Source organism: Fukomys damarensis, unplaced genomic scaffold (assembly GCF_012274545.1).
Source record: "Fukomys damarensis isolate Sample0158 unplaced genomic scaffold, DMR_v1.0_HiC HiC_scaffold_18, whole genome shotgun sequence".
Lineage (NCBI taxonomy): Eukaryota > Metazoa > Chordata > Mammalia > Rodentia > Bathyergidae > Fukomys > Fukomys damarensis.
The window spans coordinates 4,331,269-4,349,253 of record NW_022900930.1 but is presented as its reverse complement, the minus strand read 5'-3'; the positions used below and the strand labels follow the sequence as shown (position 1 = coordinate 4,349,253).

General features: G+C 58.1%; 1 protein-coding gene across 1 annotated transcript in view; it reads left to right on the top strand.

Annotated features, from left to right (window-relative positions):
• Adgra2 (adhesion G protein-coupled receptor A2) overlaps positions 1–17,985 on the top strand; it is a 24,774-nt gene that overhangs the window by 3,763 nt on the left and 3,026 nt on the right. The window contains exons 3-17 of the mRNA XM_010605132.2: positions 732–803; positions 10,601–10,672; positions 10,960–11,031; positions 11,149–11,220; positions 11,417–11,580; positions 11,855–12,068; positions 12,850–13,014; positions 13,517–13,715; positions 14,135–14,284; positions 14,389–14,550; positions 15,296–15,520; positions 15,629–15,845; positions 16,241–16,440; positions 16,904–17,031; positions 17,329–17,452. Of these exons, the coding sequence (XP_010603434.1) occupies positions 732–803; positions 10,601–10,672; positions 10,960–11,031; positions 11,149–11,220; positions 11,417–11,580; positions 11,855–12,068; positions 12,850–13,014; positions 13,517–13,715; positions 14,135–14,284; positions 14,389–14,550; positions 15,296–15,520; positions 15,629–15,845; positions 16,241–16,440; positions 16,904–17,031; positions 17,329–17,452 (2,236 nt within the window). The remainder of the gene's footprint in view (positions 1–731; positions 804–10,600; positions 10,673–10,959; positions 11,032–11,148; positions 11,221–11,416; positions 11,581–11,854; positions 12,069–12,849; positions 13,015–13,516; positions 13,716–14,134; positions 14,285–14,388; positions 14,551–15,295; positions 15,521–15,628; positions 15,846–16,240; positions 16,441–16,903; positions 17,032–17,328; positions 17,453–17,985) is intronic.

The following is a 17,985-nucleotide window of genomic DNA, read 5'->3' as shown; positions in this document are numbered from 1 at the left end:
GGGGAGAGGGAGAGAGGGACAGGGAGAGAGGCCGGCTCCAAACACAGCTGAGTACACCGACAGGACTCCCAGGGGCAGTGCAAGGCTGAGACCTGCCTTTCCGCCAGCCCTGGACTCAGAGGGCTTTTTCTCAAAGCTGCAGACAAGCTGGGGGAGGTAAGGGTCCATCAGCCCGACAGCGCGGGGCGCTCAGGCCCTCACAGTCGGGTCACCTTCCTGGGGTCCGCAGCAGCCAGGCATGTAGGAGAGGCCCCAGAAGGCAGCTCCCCGCCTGCCTCTTCCACCTGGGCCCAAGCTCTGGCTCGCCGAAGTCTCCACTGCTCTGCGCTGGCTGGGCTGAGGGCTTGAGCACAGAGTGGTAGAGGGCAGGATGGGACGCTGTGAGTTCAGTCCTGGGGTTAGAAAGGGGTGGGTGTCACGACTTCACACCTGCTCGGCCCACCGCGCAGAGCCCCACGTCGATCCACCCGTGGGCTTCGCCTCAGCCCCTCCAGAGCCCCTGTTCACAGCCCACACCGAGGGTTCGCGTCCTGGTGCCCGACTCGGAGCCTCAGGGCCTGTGAAATGTCTGCCTGGAGCTTCAGACGGCTGGCTGCGTGGAGGGTGGGGCTGCTGCCGTGCCCAGCTCCCAGGGGCACCATGTTCACAGAGGGCAGCACGGCCCTAGCCAGGAGCCTGGGAGCACCCGCACCTAACAGCACCTTCTGTCTGTGTCCGCCCTCTCCCCTCAGACTCCTGAGCAACAACAAGATCACCGTGCTCCGGAATGGATCCTTCCTGGGTCTGTCCCTGCTGGAGAAGTTGTAAGTGTGGGCGAGGTGGGGTGCGTAGGTGATGGTGGCCGGAAGGTGCGTGACAGACCCTGAACCCACGGGGTCCTGGCAGACCCACTGTGGGCCCGCAGGACGGGACTGAGCGGGGTTGGTCTGGGAAGAGAGAGCAGCGAGGGCCAGAGGAGCAGGCGATCCTTGCAGTTGGCAGGGGTCGGGCAGAGCGGCATTAACACTCTTTAATGAGCAATTAGCTGAGGAGGCTGAGCCCTTCAGCTGGCTGCCTCCTCCCTGTGGGGGGCCCAGCATGAAAGGGCTGAGGGACTTAATGTGACTGAAGCCTCTTTCCTCCTTCCGGAAAAACAAATCAACAAACAAAGCCCCGAGGGGCGAAGCTGATCCCGTCTAAGCCCCCTCCTTCCCTCTGGCCGGCTTTAAAGGGGAGTTCTCCGCAGAGATCTGCAGATTCGGCCCCACCGGCCACCAGAGCCTCCCTCGAGGCGGTGCCCGAGGTGCAGCGGTCTGTGGGAGAAAGTGAGGGGCGAGTCACCTGACCCTGCACCCCCGGGCTTGGCCTCAGCGCCTCCAGACCCCCTCCTGTTCACAGCGCACACCGAGGATTCGGGTCCTGGCGCCCAGCTCAGAGCAGGCCCGGCCCTCCCTCTCCCCTTGAGACTAGTTCTGCTTTCCCCACTCACGCTAGGCCTCTGGGCGCTCTGTGTTCCCCTCCTGCCAGGCTTCTGTAACTCTTCCGACAGGGCCCTCGGCCCCTCTGTGCCCCTGTGCCGGAAAGCTTTGGAGCAGTGTGTGGGAGATGCCAAAGGAGACCTGTGCGGTCTCCTCAGACGGAGCCTCAGTGCGCTGGAGACCAGAGCAATGCTGTGCTTCTGGGCCTTAAGTAGGTTGGAGTTTCTGTTAGGGTCGAAGCAGGAGCCTCCAAGGGTGGAGCGCTGAGGGGAGACGGGACAGCTTCGCAGCCCGGACAGGAGGAGACATGCAGACCCCTGCTCTGACAGCTGTCTCCGTTTCGCAGTGGAAAGAAAGCCGTTTTGCCCAAGTCCTCTGACCCCAGGACACCTAATGGCCTGGCTGGGTTGATGGGAGAGCAGAGGTTGGTCTACCTCTGGGGCGGGCTAGGGGCCCCGGGGGTCTCAGCAGTGAGGATGGCGCGCCCAAGCTCAGGCCAGGTCTGTCCAGGCTCTGCAGCTCACGGAGGGTGGGCCTGCAAGGAGCAAGGGCTGCTCCCACGCTGCCAGCGCTCGGACTCCTCCACTGGGGAGCTGGCTCCTCCCTCGGTGGCCTTGGTCTTTAGAGCTCTGAGTGGCAGGAAACCAAATGCTCTTGGGGTCTTGTGGGGGCAGGTGGACCACAGCTGCCCCTGCTGCCCTTCCCCTGCCCAGGGAGAGCACCGGCTGCCAGCAGCGACTCTTCCATTCTTCCTTCTCTGCCTCCTGAGCACTGCTCTGAGCTCAGGGGCCTCCCGGGCGTCTTCTCTCCATCTTCTCTGCTGCCCTCTCAGGCTGCCGCCTCCTCCCTGACTGCAGTCTCACCGGGATGTACTGTATGAAGGGGACAAGATGGGCCTGTCCTTCCCACCTGTGCAAATGTACAGTATCCTAGGGGAGGTGCATGCACGGCATGGCAGAGACCAGAAACAGAACACAGACGCCAGAGAGATGGGCGGCTGACTCAGCGCTGAGCCCGAGGCTACGGGAGGAGTGTGGGCCTGAGAAAGGGCACCATAGCTGGGTGTGGTGGTCCCATGTGGAACCCCGCTTCTCTGGGGGCTGAGGCAGGAAGATGGTGAGTTGCAACCCATTCTGGGTACCTTAATGAGACCCAGTCTCAAAGTAAATTTTAAAAGGTCTGGAGATGTAGCTCAATGGTAAAGGGGACCTGGGTTGGATCTCCAGTACTGAAGACGAAGAAAAAGAATTCCCAGCCCTGTTTGAGCCCTACTCTGTTATGAATCCCTCCATTCATTCGTTTTCAGATGATTGTCAGCTCCCCTGAGCCAGGCTCCGTCCGTCCACGCGTTGGGAGTGAACACAGCCAACTGAGGGCCTCCTCACACACTCACCCTCTCTTGGGAGACTCGGGAAGTGGCAAAGCCAGGTGTAATTTGGGAGACAGACACTGAGAAAACAAAGCAGGGTCAGGGGTTGGAAGCAAGAGGAGCACGTGCTGCTTTATGGAGTAAGAATGAGGGTGGAGGAGAGGGCGCTGTACACAGCTCTGGCAGGGATGGTGGCTGTACGTGTTGTGTTGTTGGAGTGGAAGGTCACTTTCAACTCCACAAAGCCCTGGAGTGCTGGGTGAGGTGAAGAAACGGGACAGGGCACCCAGCCACCCTGAGCTTGTGCTGTGCAGGAAGATCGCTTGAGCTCAAGAGTTTGAGGCCGGCCTGGGCCATACTGTGAGATTCTATCTCACAAGAAGAAAGGGACGCAGTGAGAGGGAGGAACAAAAAGCAGAGAAAGAAGGGGAGAAGGAGGCAGGACAGGAGAGACAGTGCTGATGTGGCTTGGGATAGGAATGCAGCCACTGGAGGGAGGCTTAGCTGGGCGGGGTCTGTCCTGCCAGGACAGGTATTTTAAAGAACTGCTCACATGACCAGAGACTGGCAGGTCCACAGTCCACAGGGCAGACCATTGGCCAGAAGGTCAGCAGGAACTGATACTTCTCCAGAAGCCTTGGTTTTTCATCTTGAGGCCTTACCTGACAGGATGAAACCCATCCCTGTTATTAAGGGTCATCTTTCCTTTAGGTCCACACATACCAAACCTCCACAGCAATATCTGGAGCGGTGTTTTTGCTTTGTTTTTGGAGTCTGGGTCTCACTGTATTACCCAGGCTGGCTTCAAACTCATGAGCTCATGTGATCCTCTTGCTTCAGCCTCTGCAGTGGCAGGGACTTCAGGCACAAGCTATCATGCCCCCTGGGCTAAATTGTGGAGTGTAGTACGTAAGACTGAGCCAAGTTGATAGAAAAGACAAACCATCAGAACCACTCCCAGGCTGGGGAGAGGGCCCGAAATAAGACACATCCTGCACCCCACTCCTGGAGAGGCTAAGCCCTCAGGTCGGGTCGAGGGGGCCTGGGAAACTTCTGCGTGGTGTGCAGGCGATTCTCATGCTTGGGGGTTGGGAGACTGTGGGCCGATGACGCCAAGACTGTGGGTCTATTCATCCCAGACGTGCCGCACGGGCTGGCATGGGGCTGGGGCTCAGGACACACTGAGTCCTCTGTCCTCTGGGCTCGGCCATCTCAGCCTGGGCATGGAGGCCCGCGGCAGCTTAATGTCCCACTTCCTGCGAGCAGCCTGTGGGAGGCCCCAGCTGGACTAGGAAGAGAACAGCAGGCCCTGACTGCTCCCTAAGGTGCCCACATGGTGGCCTCATGCCATGCTGAGAGCCCCCGGCCTTTGGGGGTGGGTCGTGTGTCAGTGTGTGTATGTTGGGGAGGGGTCACCTTGCTGCCCAAGAGTAGGGAGGAGATCTGCTGCCGAGTGTTGTGTTTTGTGATACTGGGGATTGAACCCAGGGTCATTGCTAAGTCATGGAGTTGCCCAGGCTGAGTCTGAAGTTATCCTCCTGCCTCTGCCTCCTGGCTGTGATGTCTGTTTTGTAGCACAGGGCCAGGACCAAGGATTCAGTTGAGATCTGTGTGAGTATGGGCAGGAAGGACAGGGGAAGGAGGACAGAGTGGACGCAGACTTGAGATGCGTCTGGGAGGGTCTTCGAGAGGCTGGCAGGGAGCCAGGGGACCACCTTTATTAGAAAACCCAAACCAGGGCCCAGCAGAGGCGGTTCTTGGCCAGTGGAGGGGCACATGGAAGGGCTCAGACATCATGAGGTCTTGTGCCTGAGCCTTGCCCTGTGCCCTGCCACCTCTCAGACTGGCCAAGCCTTTGTGTCACCCAGGGAAGTGTAAAAAGACCTAGGATTGAGGCTTGATTTTGTACTGTCCCTAGCCTTGGATGCTCACCTGGAAAGGAGGACTAGAACTGACTTCCAGACACGTAGTTCTGTGGAGAGAAGTCTTCCCTGGACAGTATGTGCCTTCACAGATGGCTGTTCCTTTCCCCGCTAAAGAATCCTGAGTCTTAGGAGTTAGCCTGGCAGCCCTGCACTTGCTCGGGCAAGCGGTTCTGGTGCTTTTTCCTTGGCGGAGCTGGGATTGGAACCCTGCACATCCCTCTGGCTCTGCCCCAGAGCGACAGCCCCAGCCAGAATCGTAAGTGCACAGAGTGGGTGGGCGGCTCATTCCTCTGGTTCCTTGCTGGTCTGTCCAGATCCCCCACCAAGCAGGCAGCAGGCAGCAGCCCACTGGACTTTTCAAGGGGCTCTGAGTGTGTCCTGGTCACCATACAAGGCCCCTAGACCACAGAGCAAGGAAGCCAAAGACAGCGGCAACTGAGTGTGGATCTGTGTGGACTAGGCCAGCCGGAGGCTCGCAGAGGATGGAGGAAGGGGCCTGGGGAGGGGCCTGCTCAACCCCAGATGATTTGTCATTGCCTAATGAGATTAATGAGCTGGGGGCTGGTATGCAGGGTGCTGGGCACTCATTAGAAGCAGATGCTCGTGGGCATGAGGGAGTGGGGGCTGGGGCGGTAGCCCTCACGTGCCAGGTGGTTTCCATTAATCTGTGGGCTGGGCAGGCCGGGAGGCCTGGAACTCTGTCCTGCCTCAGTGGGAAGGGTGTGCTCAGAAGCCAACCTGCTCTGGCTAACGGGCCCAGGACAAGCGAGGCTGGGTACAGGGACAGCCGACCTATTCGCTGTGGTGGCCCCAATGCCTGGCGCAGCTTATATGCTAAATCAATACCTGTTGGGAGACACCAGAGACAAGAGGGCTTGGGAGAGGATGTGGGAGGCTGGGCCTCGGTGGGGTTCTTGGGACCCAGAACCTCTCCCTCCTCTCCCGCAACAGCTTCCACACCTACAGCAGTGCTCTGGCCCACTTTCTCATCACCCCTGGAAGTCTTACAGGGCCCAGGGCAAGCTGCTCTGTGGCCTCCAAGCCTATAATTTGGTTTTCAAACCCACAAGCAGGGAGGTCTGTGGGGGCCTACGGGAGCCAGTGCTGGGCTCCCCACCCTGCCTGAATGTGGGCGACACAGGCACACACATTGTCACACCAACTCACACACTCTTGAGGGCTCTAATGAGATCTGATTTATATACCATAAAATTCACCCATTTAAAGTACACAATTCAGTGGGTTCTCGTGTATTTTACAGAATTGTGTGAGCACCACGATCTAATTTTAGAACATTTGCATCATCCACAGAAGAACCGTGAATAAATAATAGTCACTCCCTGTTCTTCTGCCCCCACCTCCCCAACCCTGAGCAACCACTAGTCTACTTTCTGTCTATGGATTTGCTTATTATGGCCACGTCACAGAAGTGGAATCATATAATGTGTAATCTTTTATAACTGACTTATTTTACCCAGTTTGACGTTTTCCAGGTCCACCCACATTTTAGCATGGATCAGCACTTTACTCTTTGCTGTGGCCAGTGATACTCATACCGATATACCATGTTTTTATTCATTCATCAGATCCTGAACTTCTGGGTGTCTTCCACTTTGTGGCTATTATAAATAATACTCCTAAGAACTTACCTGCCCATTTATTTGTGTGTGGTTGTTTCTTTACTTCTTTTAGGTGTATTACCTAGGAAATGGAATTGCTGGGTTAGAAGGGAACTCTACTTTTAATTTTTTTTTACAGTACTGGGAATTGAACTCAGGACCTTGAGCTTGCCAGGCAGGCATGGAGCCACTGAGCTTTTAAATCCCGGCCCCATTTGGATGGTATCTCTAAATACTGAAGTGTTTTTCAAAGTGGCTGTACCATTTTACATTCCTATCAGTAATAGGTAAGGAGGGCCAGGGATTTAGCTCAGTGGTGCCGCTGCCTCCCTCGCATGTGCAAGGTCCCAAGTTCAATCCCTGGTACCAAAAATTAATAATAATAATAATAATAATAATAATAATAATAGGTAAAGGTTCCAGTTTCTTCACATCCTCATCAACACTTAATATTATTTTTTTGTTTTCTGTTTTGTTGTTGTTGTTGCTGTTGTTGCTTTGGTATCAGAGATAGAATTCAGGACCTTGGGCTTGCAAGGCAGGTGGCAGGACCACTGAGCTAAATCCCCAGCCTAACTGGCTTTGAACTTGCTATGTATCCCAGGCTGGCTGTGAACTCAAAATCCTCCTGTCTCAGCCTCCCAAATTCTGGGGTTACGTGTGTGCCACCACACCCAGCTCTTGTTGTTTTTATTATAGTCATCTTGGTGATATATAGTGGTGTCTCTTTGTGGTTTTGATTTGCAGTTCCCTTATGATTAAGGACATCAAGCATCTTTTGATAGGTTTATTGTCCGTTAGCATGGGGGGGGGGTTCTGCTGTGTTGTCCAGGCGGGCCTCACAGTCCTGGGCGCAAGCCTCAGCCTCCCCCTTGGCTGGGACTATAGGTATGTGCCTGCAGACTTCTTTGAAGAAATGAGATATTCAAATAATTTACCCACTTTTTCCAGATGGCTTGTCTTTATTGTTGAGTTGTAGGAGTTCTCTATGTATTGTGGATAGAAATTCCTTATCCGATGTCTAATTTGCAAATACTTTTTCATTCTGTGATTTTCTTTGTTTTTTAAAAACGTATGTTTATCAGGTTGCAGTACACACTGACTGCATTCATCACAGGGAACCGCTACATCCGTGCTTTCGCTTTGTGGGAGGTGGCCTTCATATAGAAAAGTTTGTTTGTTTATTTATTTTGTGGCACTGGGGATTGAACCCAGGGCCTTCACAAAGAGCTACATTTCCCCGCCCTTTTAAAATTTCCTTATTATAAACAGGGTCTTCGTTTTGTTTTTTGATTTTTGAGACAGGGTCTCTCTATGTAGCCCAGGCTGGCCTTGAACTGGGCAATCCTTCTGCCTCAGCCTCCGGATTGCTGGGATTACAGGGGTGCATCACCATCAAGCCAGGCTAAAGGTTTAAAATTCTTATGTCCAACTCATCAACTTTTTCTCTTATTACTGAGCTCACACACTCACTCTTACACACACTCACTCAGGGAACAGTGTACAGCTGCTCCCGGGAGCCCGCCTCACTTCCACCTGGGGGCCCATCTCTGCTGTGGTGACTTGGATACAGGAGAGGGGTTTGTGCCTGCAGTCAAGGGTGCAGCATGTAGTCCTTGGGGCGTGGGGGTTCTGTCAGTGCACTGCATCTCTCCCAGGTTCCAGGAACAGACTCTGTGGAAGCAGACAGGCAATCAGTGGAAGATCTGTGCATCTTGACACTAAGAAACAAGGGTAGCAGCCAGGCCTGGTGGTGCACACCTGTAATTCCAGCACCATGGGAGGCTGAGGCAGGAGGATTGAAAGTTCAACCTAGACCAGGCAATTTAATGACTTGGTGCAGATTTGTTTCAAAATAAAAAATAAAAATAAGTAAGTAAAAGGGCTGGGGATGTTGCGCAGTGTGAAGATCTTGGGTTCAATTTCCTGTGAGAGAGAGAGAGACAGACAGACAGACAGAGAAATGAGAGGATCAGCTTTGATGATCTGGGGCAAATATTCTTAACCCAAGTCTCACAGTGCCCTTGAACTCTTGTGCATGATGCTGAGTTAGTCCATTTTTCTAGGACAGGATTCTGGGCTTCATCAGATTTCCCAAAGGAAGCACTAAACAAGAAGGGCTCAGAACCACCAATTACTAGGCGCCTTGCAGATCTAGTGTCCCAGATGGGTGGTTGAATTTCTTCCTGCCCCAGGCAGTGCAACCCCAAAGCTGCTGCCCTTACTGAGGCACCAGGAGGCGTCGTAACCCAGTCTGGGGAGCAACCTGGACCCAGGGCCCCCTGGGAATGCTCTGTGCCCAGCTTGGATCCCTGAAGGCATTCCGAGGGCAGGCGCGAACAGGGGCACAAGTGGCAGCTCTCCGCTCTGCTAGAGGCCCACAGATTGGCAGCAGAGTGTGGAGGGCAGGGAGAGGGGCTGGGCCTGAGAGGCCACGTCGCGCCCATCTGCAGCGCATCAGGGGGGCAGGCGGGTGAGGCTCACCAAGGGGCAGGGAGGAAATGAAAATAAACACAGCAAAGGGAGGGGTGGGGGCTGCAGCCCCAGCCCCTGGCAGCCCATGAAGGGAAGGTGACACAATGAGGAATGTGTTTCCCCTGCTGTCCCCGCGTGGGGGTGGGAGGCAGAGCCCTGAGAATGGCCAGATCCCACCAGCAGCCTGGGGCACAGGCTCCCGCACAGAGGGCCGGGCAGGGAGGGAAGGCCCGATAGCAAAGGACCTCGGGCAAGAAGGGCGCCACCCCCAGGTGGTCTGTGGCGTCTGCCTGCAGCGTTCTGGGATCTGTCACCTTCCCGGGTCTTGTGCCCCAGCATTGGGAGCACAAAGCCGGCTCCTTCAGTCTTTCCTCTTCCTCAAGCAGACCCAGGGCTCTGGGGGCCAGCTGAGTCCCGACCATGGGATGGGCTGAGCAGAGTACTTGGTCCAACCCCACCCCCAGGTTCCTGGCCGGTGCTGGGGCTGTGCACACGCAAGCAACAGCCTCCCTGCCCTGGACACCCATCTCCTCTCACCCTGCGGGGTGCTGGCCCCGGTTAACCCCCTCCTGCTGGGAATCCAGGGCTGTCCTGAGGCTTTGTCAGCAGAGCCCAGACTCCCTGCCTGTCTGGGCTGGGGAGGGGCAGCCCCTCATCCCTCTGTCAACTGCCCCAGCAATCCGTGTTCTCGTCACAACCCCTGTGACTCGGAGTTGATTCCAGGAGTCACTCACACCCACCCTGTGCCTCCCCATCATGGGTCCACCGAGGACACTGGGACGCAGGAAGGGCAGCAGGCCCTGGGAAGTGTTCTGTGGGGCCTCAGGCCTGGTCAGGGTGGGCCTCGACTAGGTGGGCGATAACCTCGGCCCCCTAGGCAGCTCTCTCCCTGGCTGTGCTTGGCACAGAGGACGGGCTGAGAGAAAAGATAGTGGTCTAGCACCCTTGGTCCTTGGGGGTCCCCTCAATAGCCCCCAGGCCTGCGTGTCAGGTGCAGGTGTCACCTATCCCCCTACGTGGGAACTCCCTGCAACCTGAGAGTTGCACTGCGGTCTCTGTGCGACGTGAGGGCAGAGTCTGTCATCCCTTGCCCCAGGGTGGAGCTTGGCCCAGCCTCTTGCTATCCTTCCTGGATGCCACACTTGTGTGGCTCCCGGTTCTTTGATTCCTAGGAGAGCAGGGGAGAAGCAGGACTGAGGACCTTGAACGGGCCAGTGCCCCCGGGCCTCATCTGAACACAGGAGGCTGGTCCCTGACGTCTGGACTCGGCCGAGGCTGTCAGTTCACTGGCAGCTGCCTGCTGTCCTCCGCTGGGTGGAGAGAGCCGCAGGGTTACAGTAGCTGTCACATTCAGAGAAGACTGCAGCATCTGGACTCGGGGCTCCCAGGGAAGTCCCGAGAGGTCCTCAAGGTCCCGGGCAGCTTGGAGGTGGAACAGTGTGGGGCATGGCAGCCTCCTGACTCCCTGTGCGTGTGACGCTCCGTCCACAGTGTGGTCGCCACTCTCATGTGAGGCTTTCCCGTCCCCTCCCCTGGCTCCTACATCTAACATTTTCTGACGAAGCCCTCTCGCTGGCAACCAGAGGAGCCCTGCTGGGGTTCAAGGAGGCATCCTGCCAGGGCTGAGGGGAGCAGAGGTCTAGAAGGGAAACTGAGTCCCAAAGCAAGCCAGCACCTGTGGTGAGAGTGAGGCACCCACCCAGGGAGCAGGGGCCTTGGTGCAGCAGAGGTTGAGGCCTCCCCCTGCCTCCACAGGGACCTGAGGAACAATGTCATCAGCGTGGTGCAACCTGGAGCCTTCCTGGGCCTGGGGGAGCTGAAGCGCTTGTGAGTGGCACGTCCTGCCCCCAACTTCCCTGCTCCCCTAAACCCCAGAGAAAGTCTCGGGTTCCGTGAGCAGCCACCCCCTTCGTCACCCACCACTGTCCCCGTTTCCCAGCCCCAACCTCTACTGGGCACGTTGGCTGGGGTTAAATGCTTGGGTACTTCAAGCACTCTGTGGAACTGGGTCCCAGCCCTCTCCCCACACACGCCCCAGGTGTACCCATGTGGCTTGCATAAGAAAACCATGTGCCACCACGGAGCCTGTGTGTTGTGTGCGCATCTCTCTCTAGAGATCTCTCCAACAACCGGATCGGCTGTTTCACCTCCGACACCTTCCAAGGCCTCCCCAGGCTTCTCCGACTGTGAGTGAGGGGAGGGAGGAAGGCAGCACGCGCAGTCCCTGCATTCTCTCTTCCCACTGCCCGTCCTCTGGCCCAGGAAGGCCTTGACACCCGCTCCCTGCTCCCCTACCCCTGCAGGAACATATCTGGAAACATCTTCTCCAGTCTGCATCCCGGGGTCTTCGATGAGCTGCCAGCCCTTAAGGTGGTGTGAGTATCTCTCCCAGCCCAGGTGTGGACCCTGCCCCTCCTCTGCCCGGAAGGCAGCCGTGGATAGCCGGGTGAGCAGGTAGGACAGTGCCCCACGGAGGGAGTACGCAGAGGCCCACAGTTCCCTTCCCAGCCGTGCCGACCTCAGCCACATCCCCGGCCCTCTGCTCTACTCTGACTCCTCTCCACCCCACAGGGACTTTGGCACTGAGTTCCTGACCTGCGACTGCCACCTGGGCTGGCTGCTGCCCTGGGCCCGGAATCACTCCCTGCAGCTGTCCGAGCGCACACTGTGTGCCTATCCCAGTGCCCTGCATGCCCAGGCCCTGGGTGGCCTGCAGGAGACACAGCTCCGCTGCGGTGAGCCCTCCCCGCAGTCTGCACGAGCTGTGTGGTTGTGTGGCTGTGTGACGGGCATGTCCCCCTCCTTCCTCTGTCCACCGGCAGCCCTCCATCACCTTTTCTAAACCTCTCTAGGGCTGTCTGCTGTCACACTTCCTCTGGTCCCAAACCTGCCTGCTCCTCCTCTGCTCTTAACCTCTGGAGACTTTCTCTTGACCCCTTTCCTTCCAGCCCTCACCACCCTGCCAGGTGGGCGCTCACACATGCAGGCCTCACTGCTGTCTCCTCGCAGAGGGGGCCCTGGAGCTGCACACCCACCACCTCATCCCCTCGCTGCGCCAAGTGGTGTTCCAGGGCGACCGGCTGCCCTTCCAGTGCTCCGCCAGCTACCTAGGCAACGACACCCACATCCACTGGTACCACAACCGGGCCCCTGTGGAGGGAGACGAGCAGGCAGGCATCCTCCTGGCCAAGAGCCTTGTGCACGACTGTACCTTCATCACCAGGTATGCGCCAGGCTGCCCCCTGGGGGTGGGGTGGCTGCAGTATACATCACCCACCCATGAAAGAGCTGTGCCTGGATACTCCCAGGATTGTGTATGAGAGAGAGAGAGAGAGAGAGAGAGAGAGAGAGACAGAGAGTGTGTGTGTGTGTGTGTGTGTGTGTGTGTGTGTGTGTGTGTGTGTGTAGATCTAAGATTCAATCATAAGTGGCCTGAATAGACCTTAGGAATGTTTTTTTCCAGTACTGGGGACTGAACTCAGGATCTTGCAGTTACCAGGCAGGCTCAGTGCCACTGAGCTACATCTCCAGCCCTGTGCTTAGGGATTTAAAAAGCGGCATTTCACATCTCTTCAGTGTTTTTAAAGTGTTTATAGCAGCTCATCTTTATTATTAGGTTTAATCTCTGTTGTAGACCTGGAAGAGTGTGATTATCTCCATAGGAAATTATGGAAATTTGCCAGATGTTGCAGTACACACCTGAAAACCTAGCACTCTGGGAGGCTGTTAGCAAAAACAAACAAACAAACAAACAATAAGAATGTGCTGAGGATGCAGCTCAGTGCACAGGCCTTAGTGAATCTCTAGGACCAAACAGATGACGGGGAATACAGACGAGGAAAACAATACCACGAGGACAGTCAGAATTGAAGGAGCCGGTGCCCGTGTCCCTGGCCCACTGAAGGACACAGGCCCAGCCGGGCACCCAAGGGGGACTGGCCAGAGGCACGGGGCAGCGGCAGGCTGGGCCGAGAGCGCCTCACTGAGCCGGCGCCTGCCCACAGTGAGCTGACCCTGTCCCACATCGGTGTGTGGGCCTCAGGCGAATGGGCGTGCACAGTGTCCACCGTCCAGGGCAGCGCCAGCAAGAAGGTGGAGATCGTGGTGCTGGAGACCTCTGCCTCCTACTGCCCTGCCGAGCGCGTCGCCAACAATCGTGGGGACTTCAGGTTTGCACTGCTCTGCTCTGGTGCGGGAACCCCGAGATCCAACTGTCACCCCACCTGCTGCACCCCCACTCTTACACAGCCATTTCAGAGATCGTAGCCCACACAGCACGAAGGCTTCTTGTGGCTTCCTGGCCTCCCACAAACACTGTCACATTTTAACATCCCAACATCCTTCCCTGGAAGGCAGGGCAGGTATGAGTTTCCCCACTGTACAGCCTAGAACAGAAGCCCAGACAGGACAAGGGACTTGCCTAACATCATAGCTAAGTGGCACAGCTTAGATTTAACTCAGAAGTCTGAGTTGTACCCTGGACACGGTCACCTAAGCCAACACTCTGGAGCACACTGAGTTAGCAAGTGGGAACAGGGAACCCCTCTGTCCACACGCTCAGGCACCCTCTCCTGGCTGCTCCCCCAGGCCCAGGGTCCACTTCAAGTGTAGGGGTGGGAGGGGTCGTCCCGAGAAGCCTGGGTGGTGGCACTTTCCTGCCTCTGCCCCCAGGTGGCCTCGAACTCTGGCTGGCATCACAGCCTACCAGCCCTGCCTGCAGTATCCCTTTACCTCGGTGCCCCTGAGTGGAGGTGCCCCGGGCACCCGAGCCTCCCGCCGCTGCGACCGAGCTGGCCGCTGGGAGCCAGGGGACTACTCCCACTGTCTGTACACCAACGACATCACCAGGGTGCTGTATACCTTCGTGCTGGTGAGCTGGGGCAGAGGGCAGGGATGGGCCAGAGCCCGGTGTCCCTCAGGGGAGGGGAGCGCAGCCTCCAGGGGTGCCAGAGAGGACTGGGGCCCAGTGCCTTCTTCCCTGGCGTTGTCCTTTACCCTTCCCTGTTCCGGGATTTAGCACCACCAAGACCACCCTGGGGGCCTCCATCCCATTCTGCTCTGTCACCAGCACATCGAGACGTGGTCCTCTCGTCACTGGTGCTGGAGGTGGGTGGCCTCGGGTGGTGATGATCACAGCCTCGTATCATCTCCTGCCTTGCCTAGACAAGCAGGTGGTCTAGGCCCCTTTCCCCAGGCACAGTGGCCTAGGAGAGGAGCCTTAGGGGCAGTCCAGGGCCAGACAAGACAGGAAGCAGGACGCCCGCTTTCCTCCTCCTGTACCACCCTCAGATGCCCATCAATGCCTCCAATGCGTTGACCCTGGCTCACCAGCTGCGAGTGTACACGGCTGAAGCTGCCAGCTTCTCAGACATGATGGACGTAGTCTACGTGGCTCAGATGATCCAGAAATTTTTGGGTTATGTTGACCAGATCAAAGAGGTATATTTTTGTCCTCTGGGCTCCTGGAAAGCACCTTCCCATGGGCTCAGCCCCTGGGCCCCAGCCCCACTCCTGCCCTCCGACCACCCTGCTCTCCCCCACAGCTGGCAGAAGTGATGGTGGACATGGCCAGCAACCTGATGCTGGTGGATGAGCATCTGCTGTGGCTGGCCCAGCGCGAGGACAAGGCCTGCAGTGGCATCTTGGGCGCCCTGGAGCGCATCGGGGGAGCAGTCCTCAGCCCCCACGCCCAGCACATCTCTGTGGTAATGTGGGTCAGCGTGGGGGAGGAACCTCGGAGTCGAGCAGGGGCCAGCGCCCATCACCCAGAGTGGGGAGCCCTTCCCTCCCTCTCCACTGCGCCCCAAGTCTGAGGTGTCGGGGGAGTTCAGAGGCAGGGCCTGGGCTGCTGGAGTACTGGGAGACTTCCTGGCGGGACTGAGTTGGGGGCTGGCCTGATGGCCACAAATAAGTAGCCGGAGGAACAGGAGGAAGCCTTGTGCCTCGCGACAATAAGAGACAGACATTCCCTAAGGCAGGGACATTTCTGCCAACCAGTGACCGAAGGAGTGCTGCTTCTACGGCACAGTACTGTGCTGGGCCCTCGGGAGGCGCAAGGGTTAGGTGAGGCCCCTGCTCTGTAACCAGGTTGAGGCAAAAGGGCTGGCACATGTTCCGAGGTGAACAAAGTGGCAGGGTGTGGTGTACACGCCTGTGACCCTAGCACACGGGGCGTTGAGAAAGGAGGATCTCAAGTCTGAGGCCATCCTGGGCTGCGTAAGTGAGAGACCCTGTCTCGAAAAAACAGCAGAAAGAGGAGAGCAATGCAGAAGATGGACGTGTTGGTGGCAGCACGAGTGCCACAGCAGGAAGCAGAAGGTCCATGGGCAGGGTTTGGTGGGAGAACCCCCCGGGCCCATGATTTGAAGACAGCGAGGAATGAAGGGTGGCGGGCACAGTACGGGAAGCAGCCTTCTCTCAAGTGGCAGGGTGACGCGGTGTCTGTCCTAGAACTCAAGGAACGTGGCGCTGGAGGCCTACCTCATCAAGCCACATGGCTACGTGGGTCTGACCTGCACAGCCTTCCAGAGGCAGGAGCTGGGGGCGGCCGGGCCGCGGCTGGGCAGTGCTGGCCACAGCGCCCTACCCGAGCCTGAGGCCCCTGCTGACCAGCACCTCCGCTTCCGTTGCACCACTGGGAGGCCCAACATCTCTCTGTCGTCCTTCCACATCAAGGTGGGCGAGGGCGGCAGGTCTGAGATCAGGGTCTGCGGGTGGAGGCGGGGCTGAAGACGTCAGAGCCCAGGGTGGTGAGGTCTCTGAGGAGCTCCTCTGTCCCCCCAGAACAGCGTGGCCCTGGCCTCCATCCAGCTGCCCCCCAGCCTCTTCTCCTTCCTTCCGGCTTCCCTGGCTCCCCCGGCACCCCCAGACTGCACCCTGCAACTGCTGGTCTTCCGAAACGGCCGCCTCTTCCGCAGCCATGGCAACACCACCCGCCCCGGCGCTGCCGGGACTGGCAAGAGGCGTGGTGTGGCCACCCCTGTCATCTTCGCAGGCACCAGTAAGGGACTGAACTCCCCGCACGTCTGCCTTCACCTGGCCTTCTACCCCCACCACATTAGCTGTTTCCTCCCTGTTCCCAAGCTCCCATCCAGTCCTCTCTCCTTGTCACACTGCACTGAGCCACATCCCCTCCTAATTTTTTTGAGACAGGGTCTCACTGAGTTGCCCAGGCTGGGCTCGAACTTGGAATCCTCTTACCTAAGCCTCCTAAACGTCGGGCATGAAACTCCACAGCCAGCTAGCACTTTCTTTCTCCTGCCCCGGGCCAGTCTCTGCAATAGCCTGAAGCCCACACTTGGCATCCCACTCTGGCTCCCCCCAGCAGACACCACGCAAGCTCCACTGCCCACCTCCCCTGAAACTGTGCTCACCTGGACTTCCCTCTCCCTTCAGGCGGCTGTGGTGTGGGGAACCTCACGGAGCCAGTGGCTGTGTCGCTGAGGCACTGGGCTGAGGGGGCCGACCCCATGGCAGCCTGGTGGAGCCGTGAGGGGCCCGGGGGCTGGAGCTCAGAAGGCTGCCAGCTGCGCTCCAGCCAGCCCAACGCCAGCTCCCTGGATTGCCAGCACCTGGGCAGTGTGGCTGTGCTCATGGTGGGTATGACAGGGCAAGGGGGGCAGGCAGGTGGGGAAGGGACGGGGAGGTGTGGCTGGCGATGGTCACAGAAAGGATGGCAGCCTCGCGGCCCTGTCAGAAGGGTCTGTATCTCCTTTCACATGTAGCGTTGGATCTGAAACCACTCGGTGCTTCCTAAAACTGAGATTCTCCAAGTGGAAAACCAGCCTGGGGACATCCTCGTCCCCTCCCTTACCGTATTTTGTACCCCATTTCCCCAGATTCTTTGCAGGCCTGCAGCTCCCAGAAAGGCAGGACACTGGGAGGGAGGGCGGTCAGCGTCTCCTCTGGCTGACTTCTAAGAGTGGCCCCGTGCCTCCACCTGTGCCCACCTGGATGATCTGAGCACTGAGGCCAAGGTCCAAGGCCGTCAGGGCCCGGGAAGGAGACGGGCCTGGGGAACTGGCAAGCTTGGCTCATTCCTTACTTCCTTCTTCGCAGGAGCTGAGTGCTTTCCCCAAGGAGGCAGGGGGCGCTGGGGCTGGGCTGCACCCTGTCGTGTACCCCTGCACAGCTCTGCTGCTGCTGTGCCTCTTCTCCACCATCATCACTTACATCCTCAACCACAGGTACGAGCTGCCTGGGGGTCAGGTTTCACCCAGGACTGGCAGCTGACTGTCGGGCAGGTCTACCTGGCCTGCTGCAGCTCCTGCCTAGCGCTCGCTCACTGTGTGTGAAGGTTCTGGGGCTGGAGCACACATTCTGGGAGTGACGGGATTCTTGCCATGGCCTCGGCCACGTTCACACACATAAAAATGCATGCACACAGACATGTGCCTCCCCGCTTGACACTCTCATTGGCCTTGAGACCCAGGGGCCGACCTTGGGCTGGGCAGCCCGTTAATGAAAGATCCTTTCCGGGACAGCTCCATCCATGTGTCCCAGAAGGGGTGGCACATGCTGCTGAACCTCTGTTTCCACATGGCCATGACCTCCGCCGTCTTTGCAGGAGGCATTATGCTCACCAATTACCAGATGGTCTGCCAGGCGGTAAGTGGAACAGGCACCTGGGGCTCTGAGCGGGGCAGTGGCAGTGTACAAATAGATCATGAGGCACAGAGCAAGAAGAGAGGCCGCAGGAACAGGCCCTGGCTCCACTGTTTCCTCTGCTGCCGTGGAGGGCGACTCGGGTGTGCGGTGGCACAGAGAGTGCCGGGGTGGCAGGAACCAGGCCAGAGGAAGTAGGCGGTGGGGCTTCAGAGTGGAAGTGGGAATCGAGAAGTCGGGGATTAGCAGCACGGCAACAGCAGGGTCCCAGGAGTCCCTGGGGTGGAAGCGGAGCCTGAGCGGAAGTGGACCAGAGCGTGGGGATGTGGGGTCACCGGGGGCCGGGTGGTGGGCTGCAGACACGGGAGGAGGGGAGCGGGCCGGCAGGGCTGAGGCTCTGGGGGGGCCCCGCCGAATGCCCTGGCCCAGCCTCAGCACCTTGACTGCAGGTGGGCATCACTCTGCACTACTCTTCACTGTCCACACTGCTCTGGATGGGGGTAAAGGCGCGAGTCCTGCACAAGGAGCTCACCTGG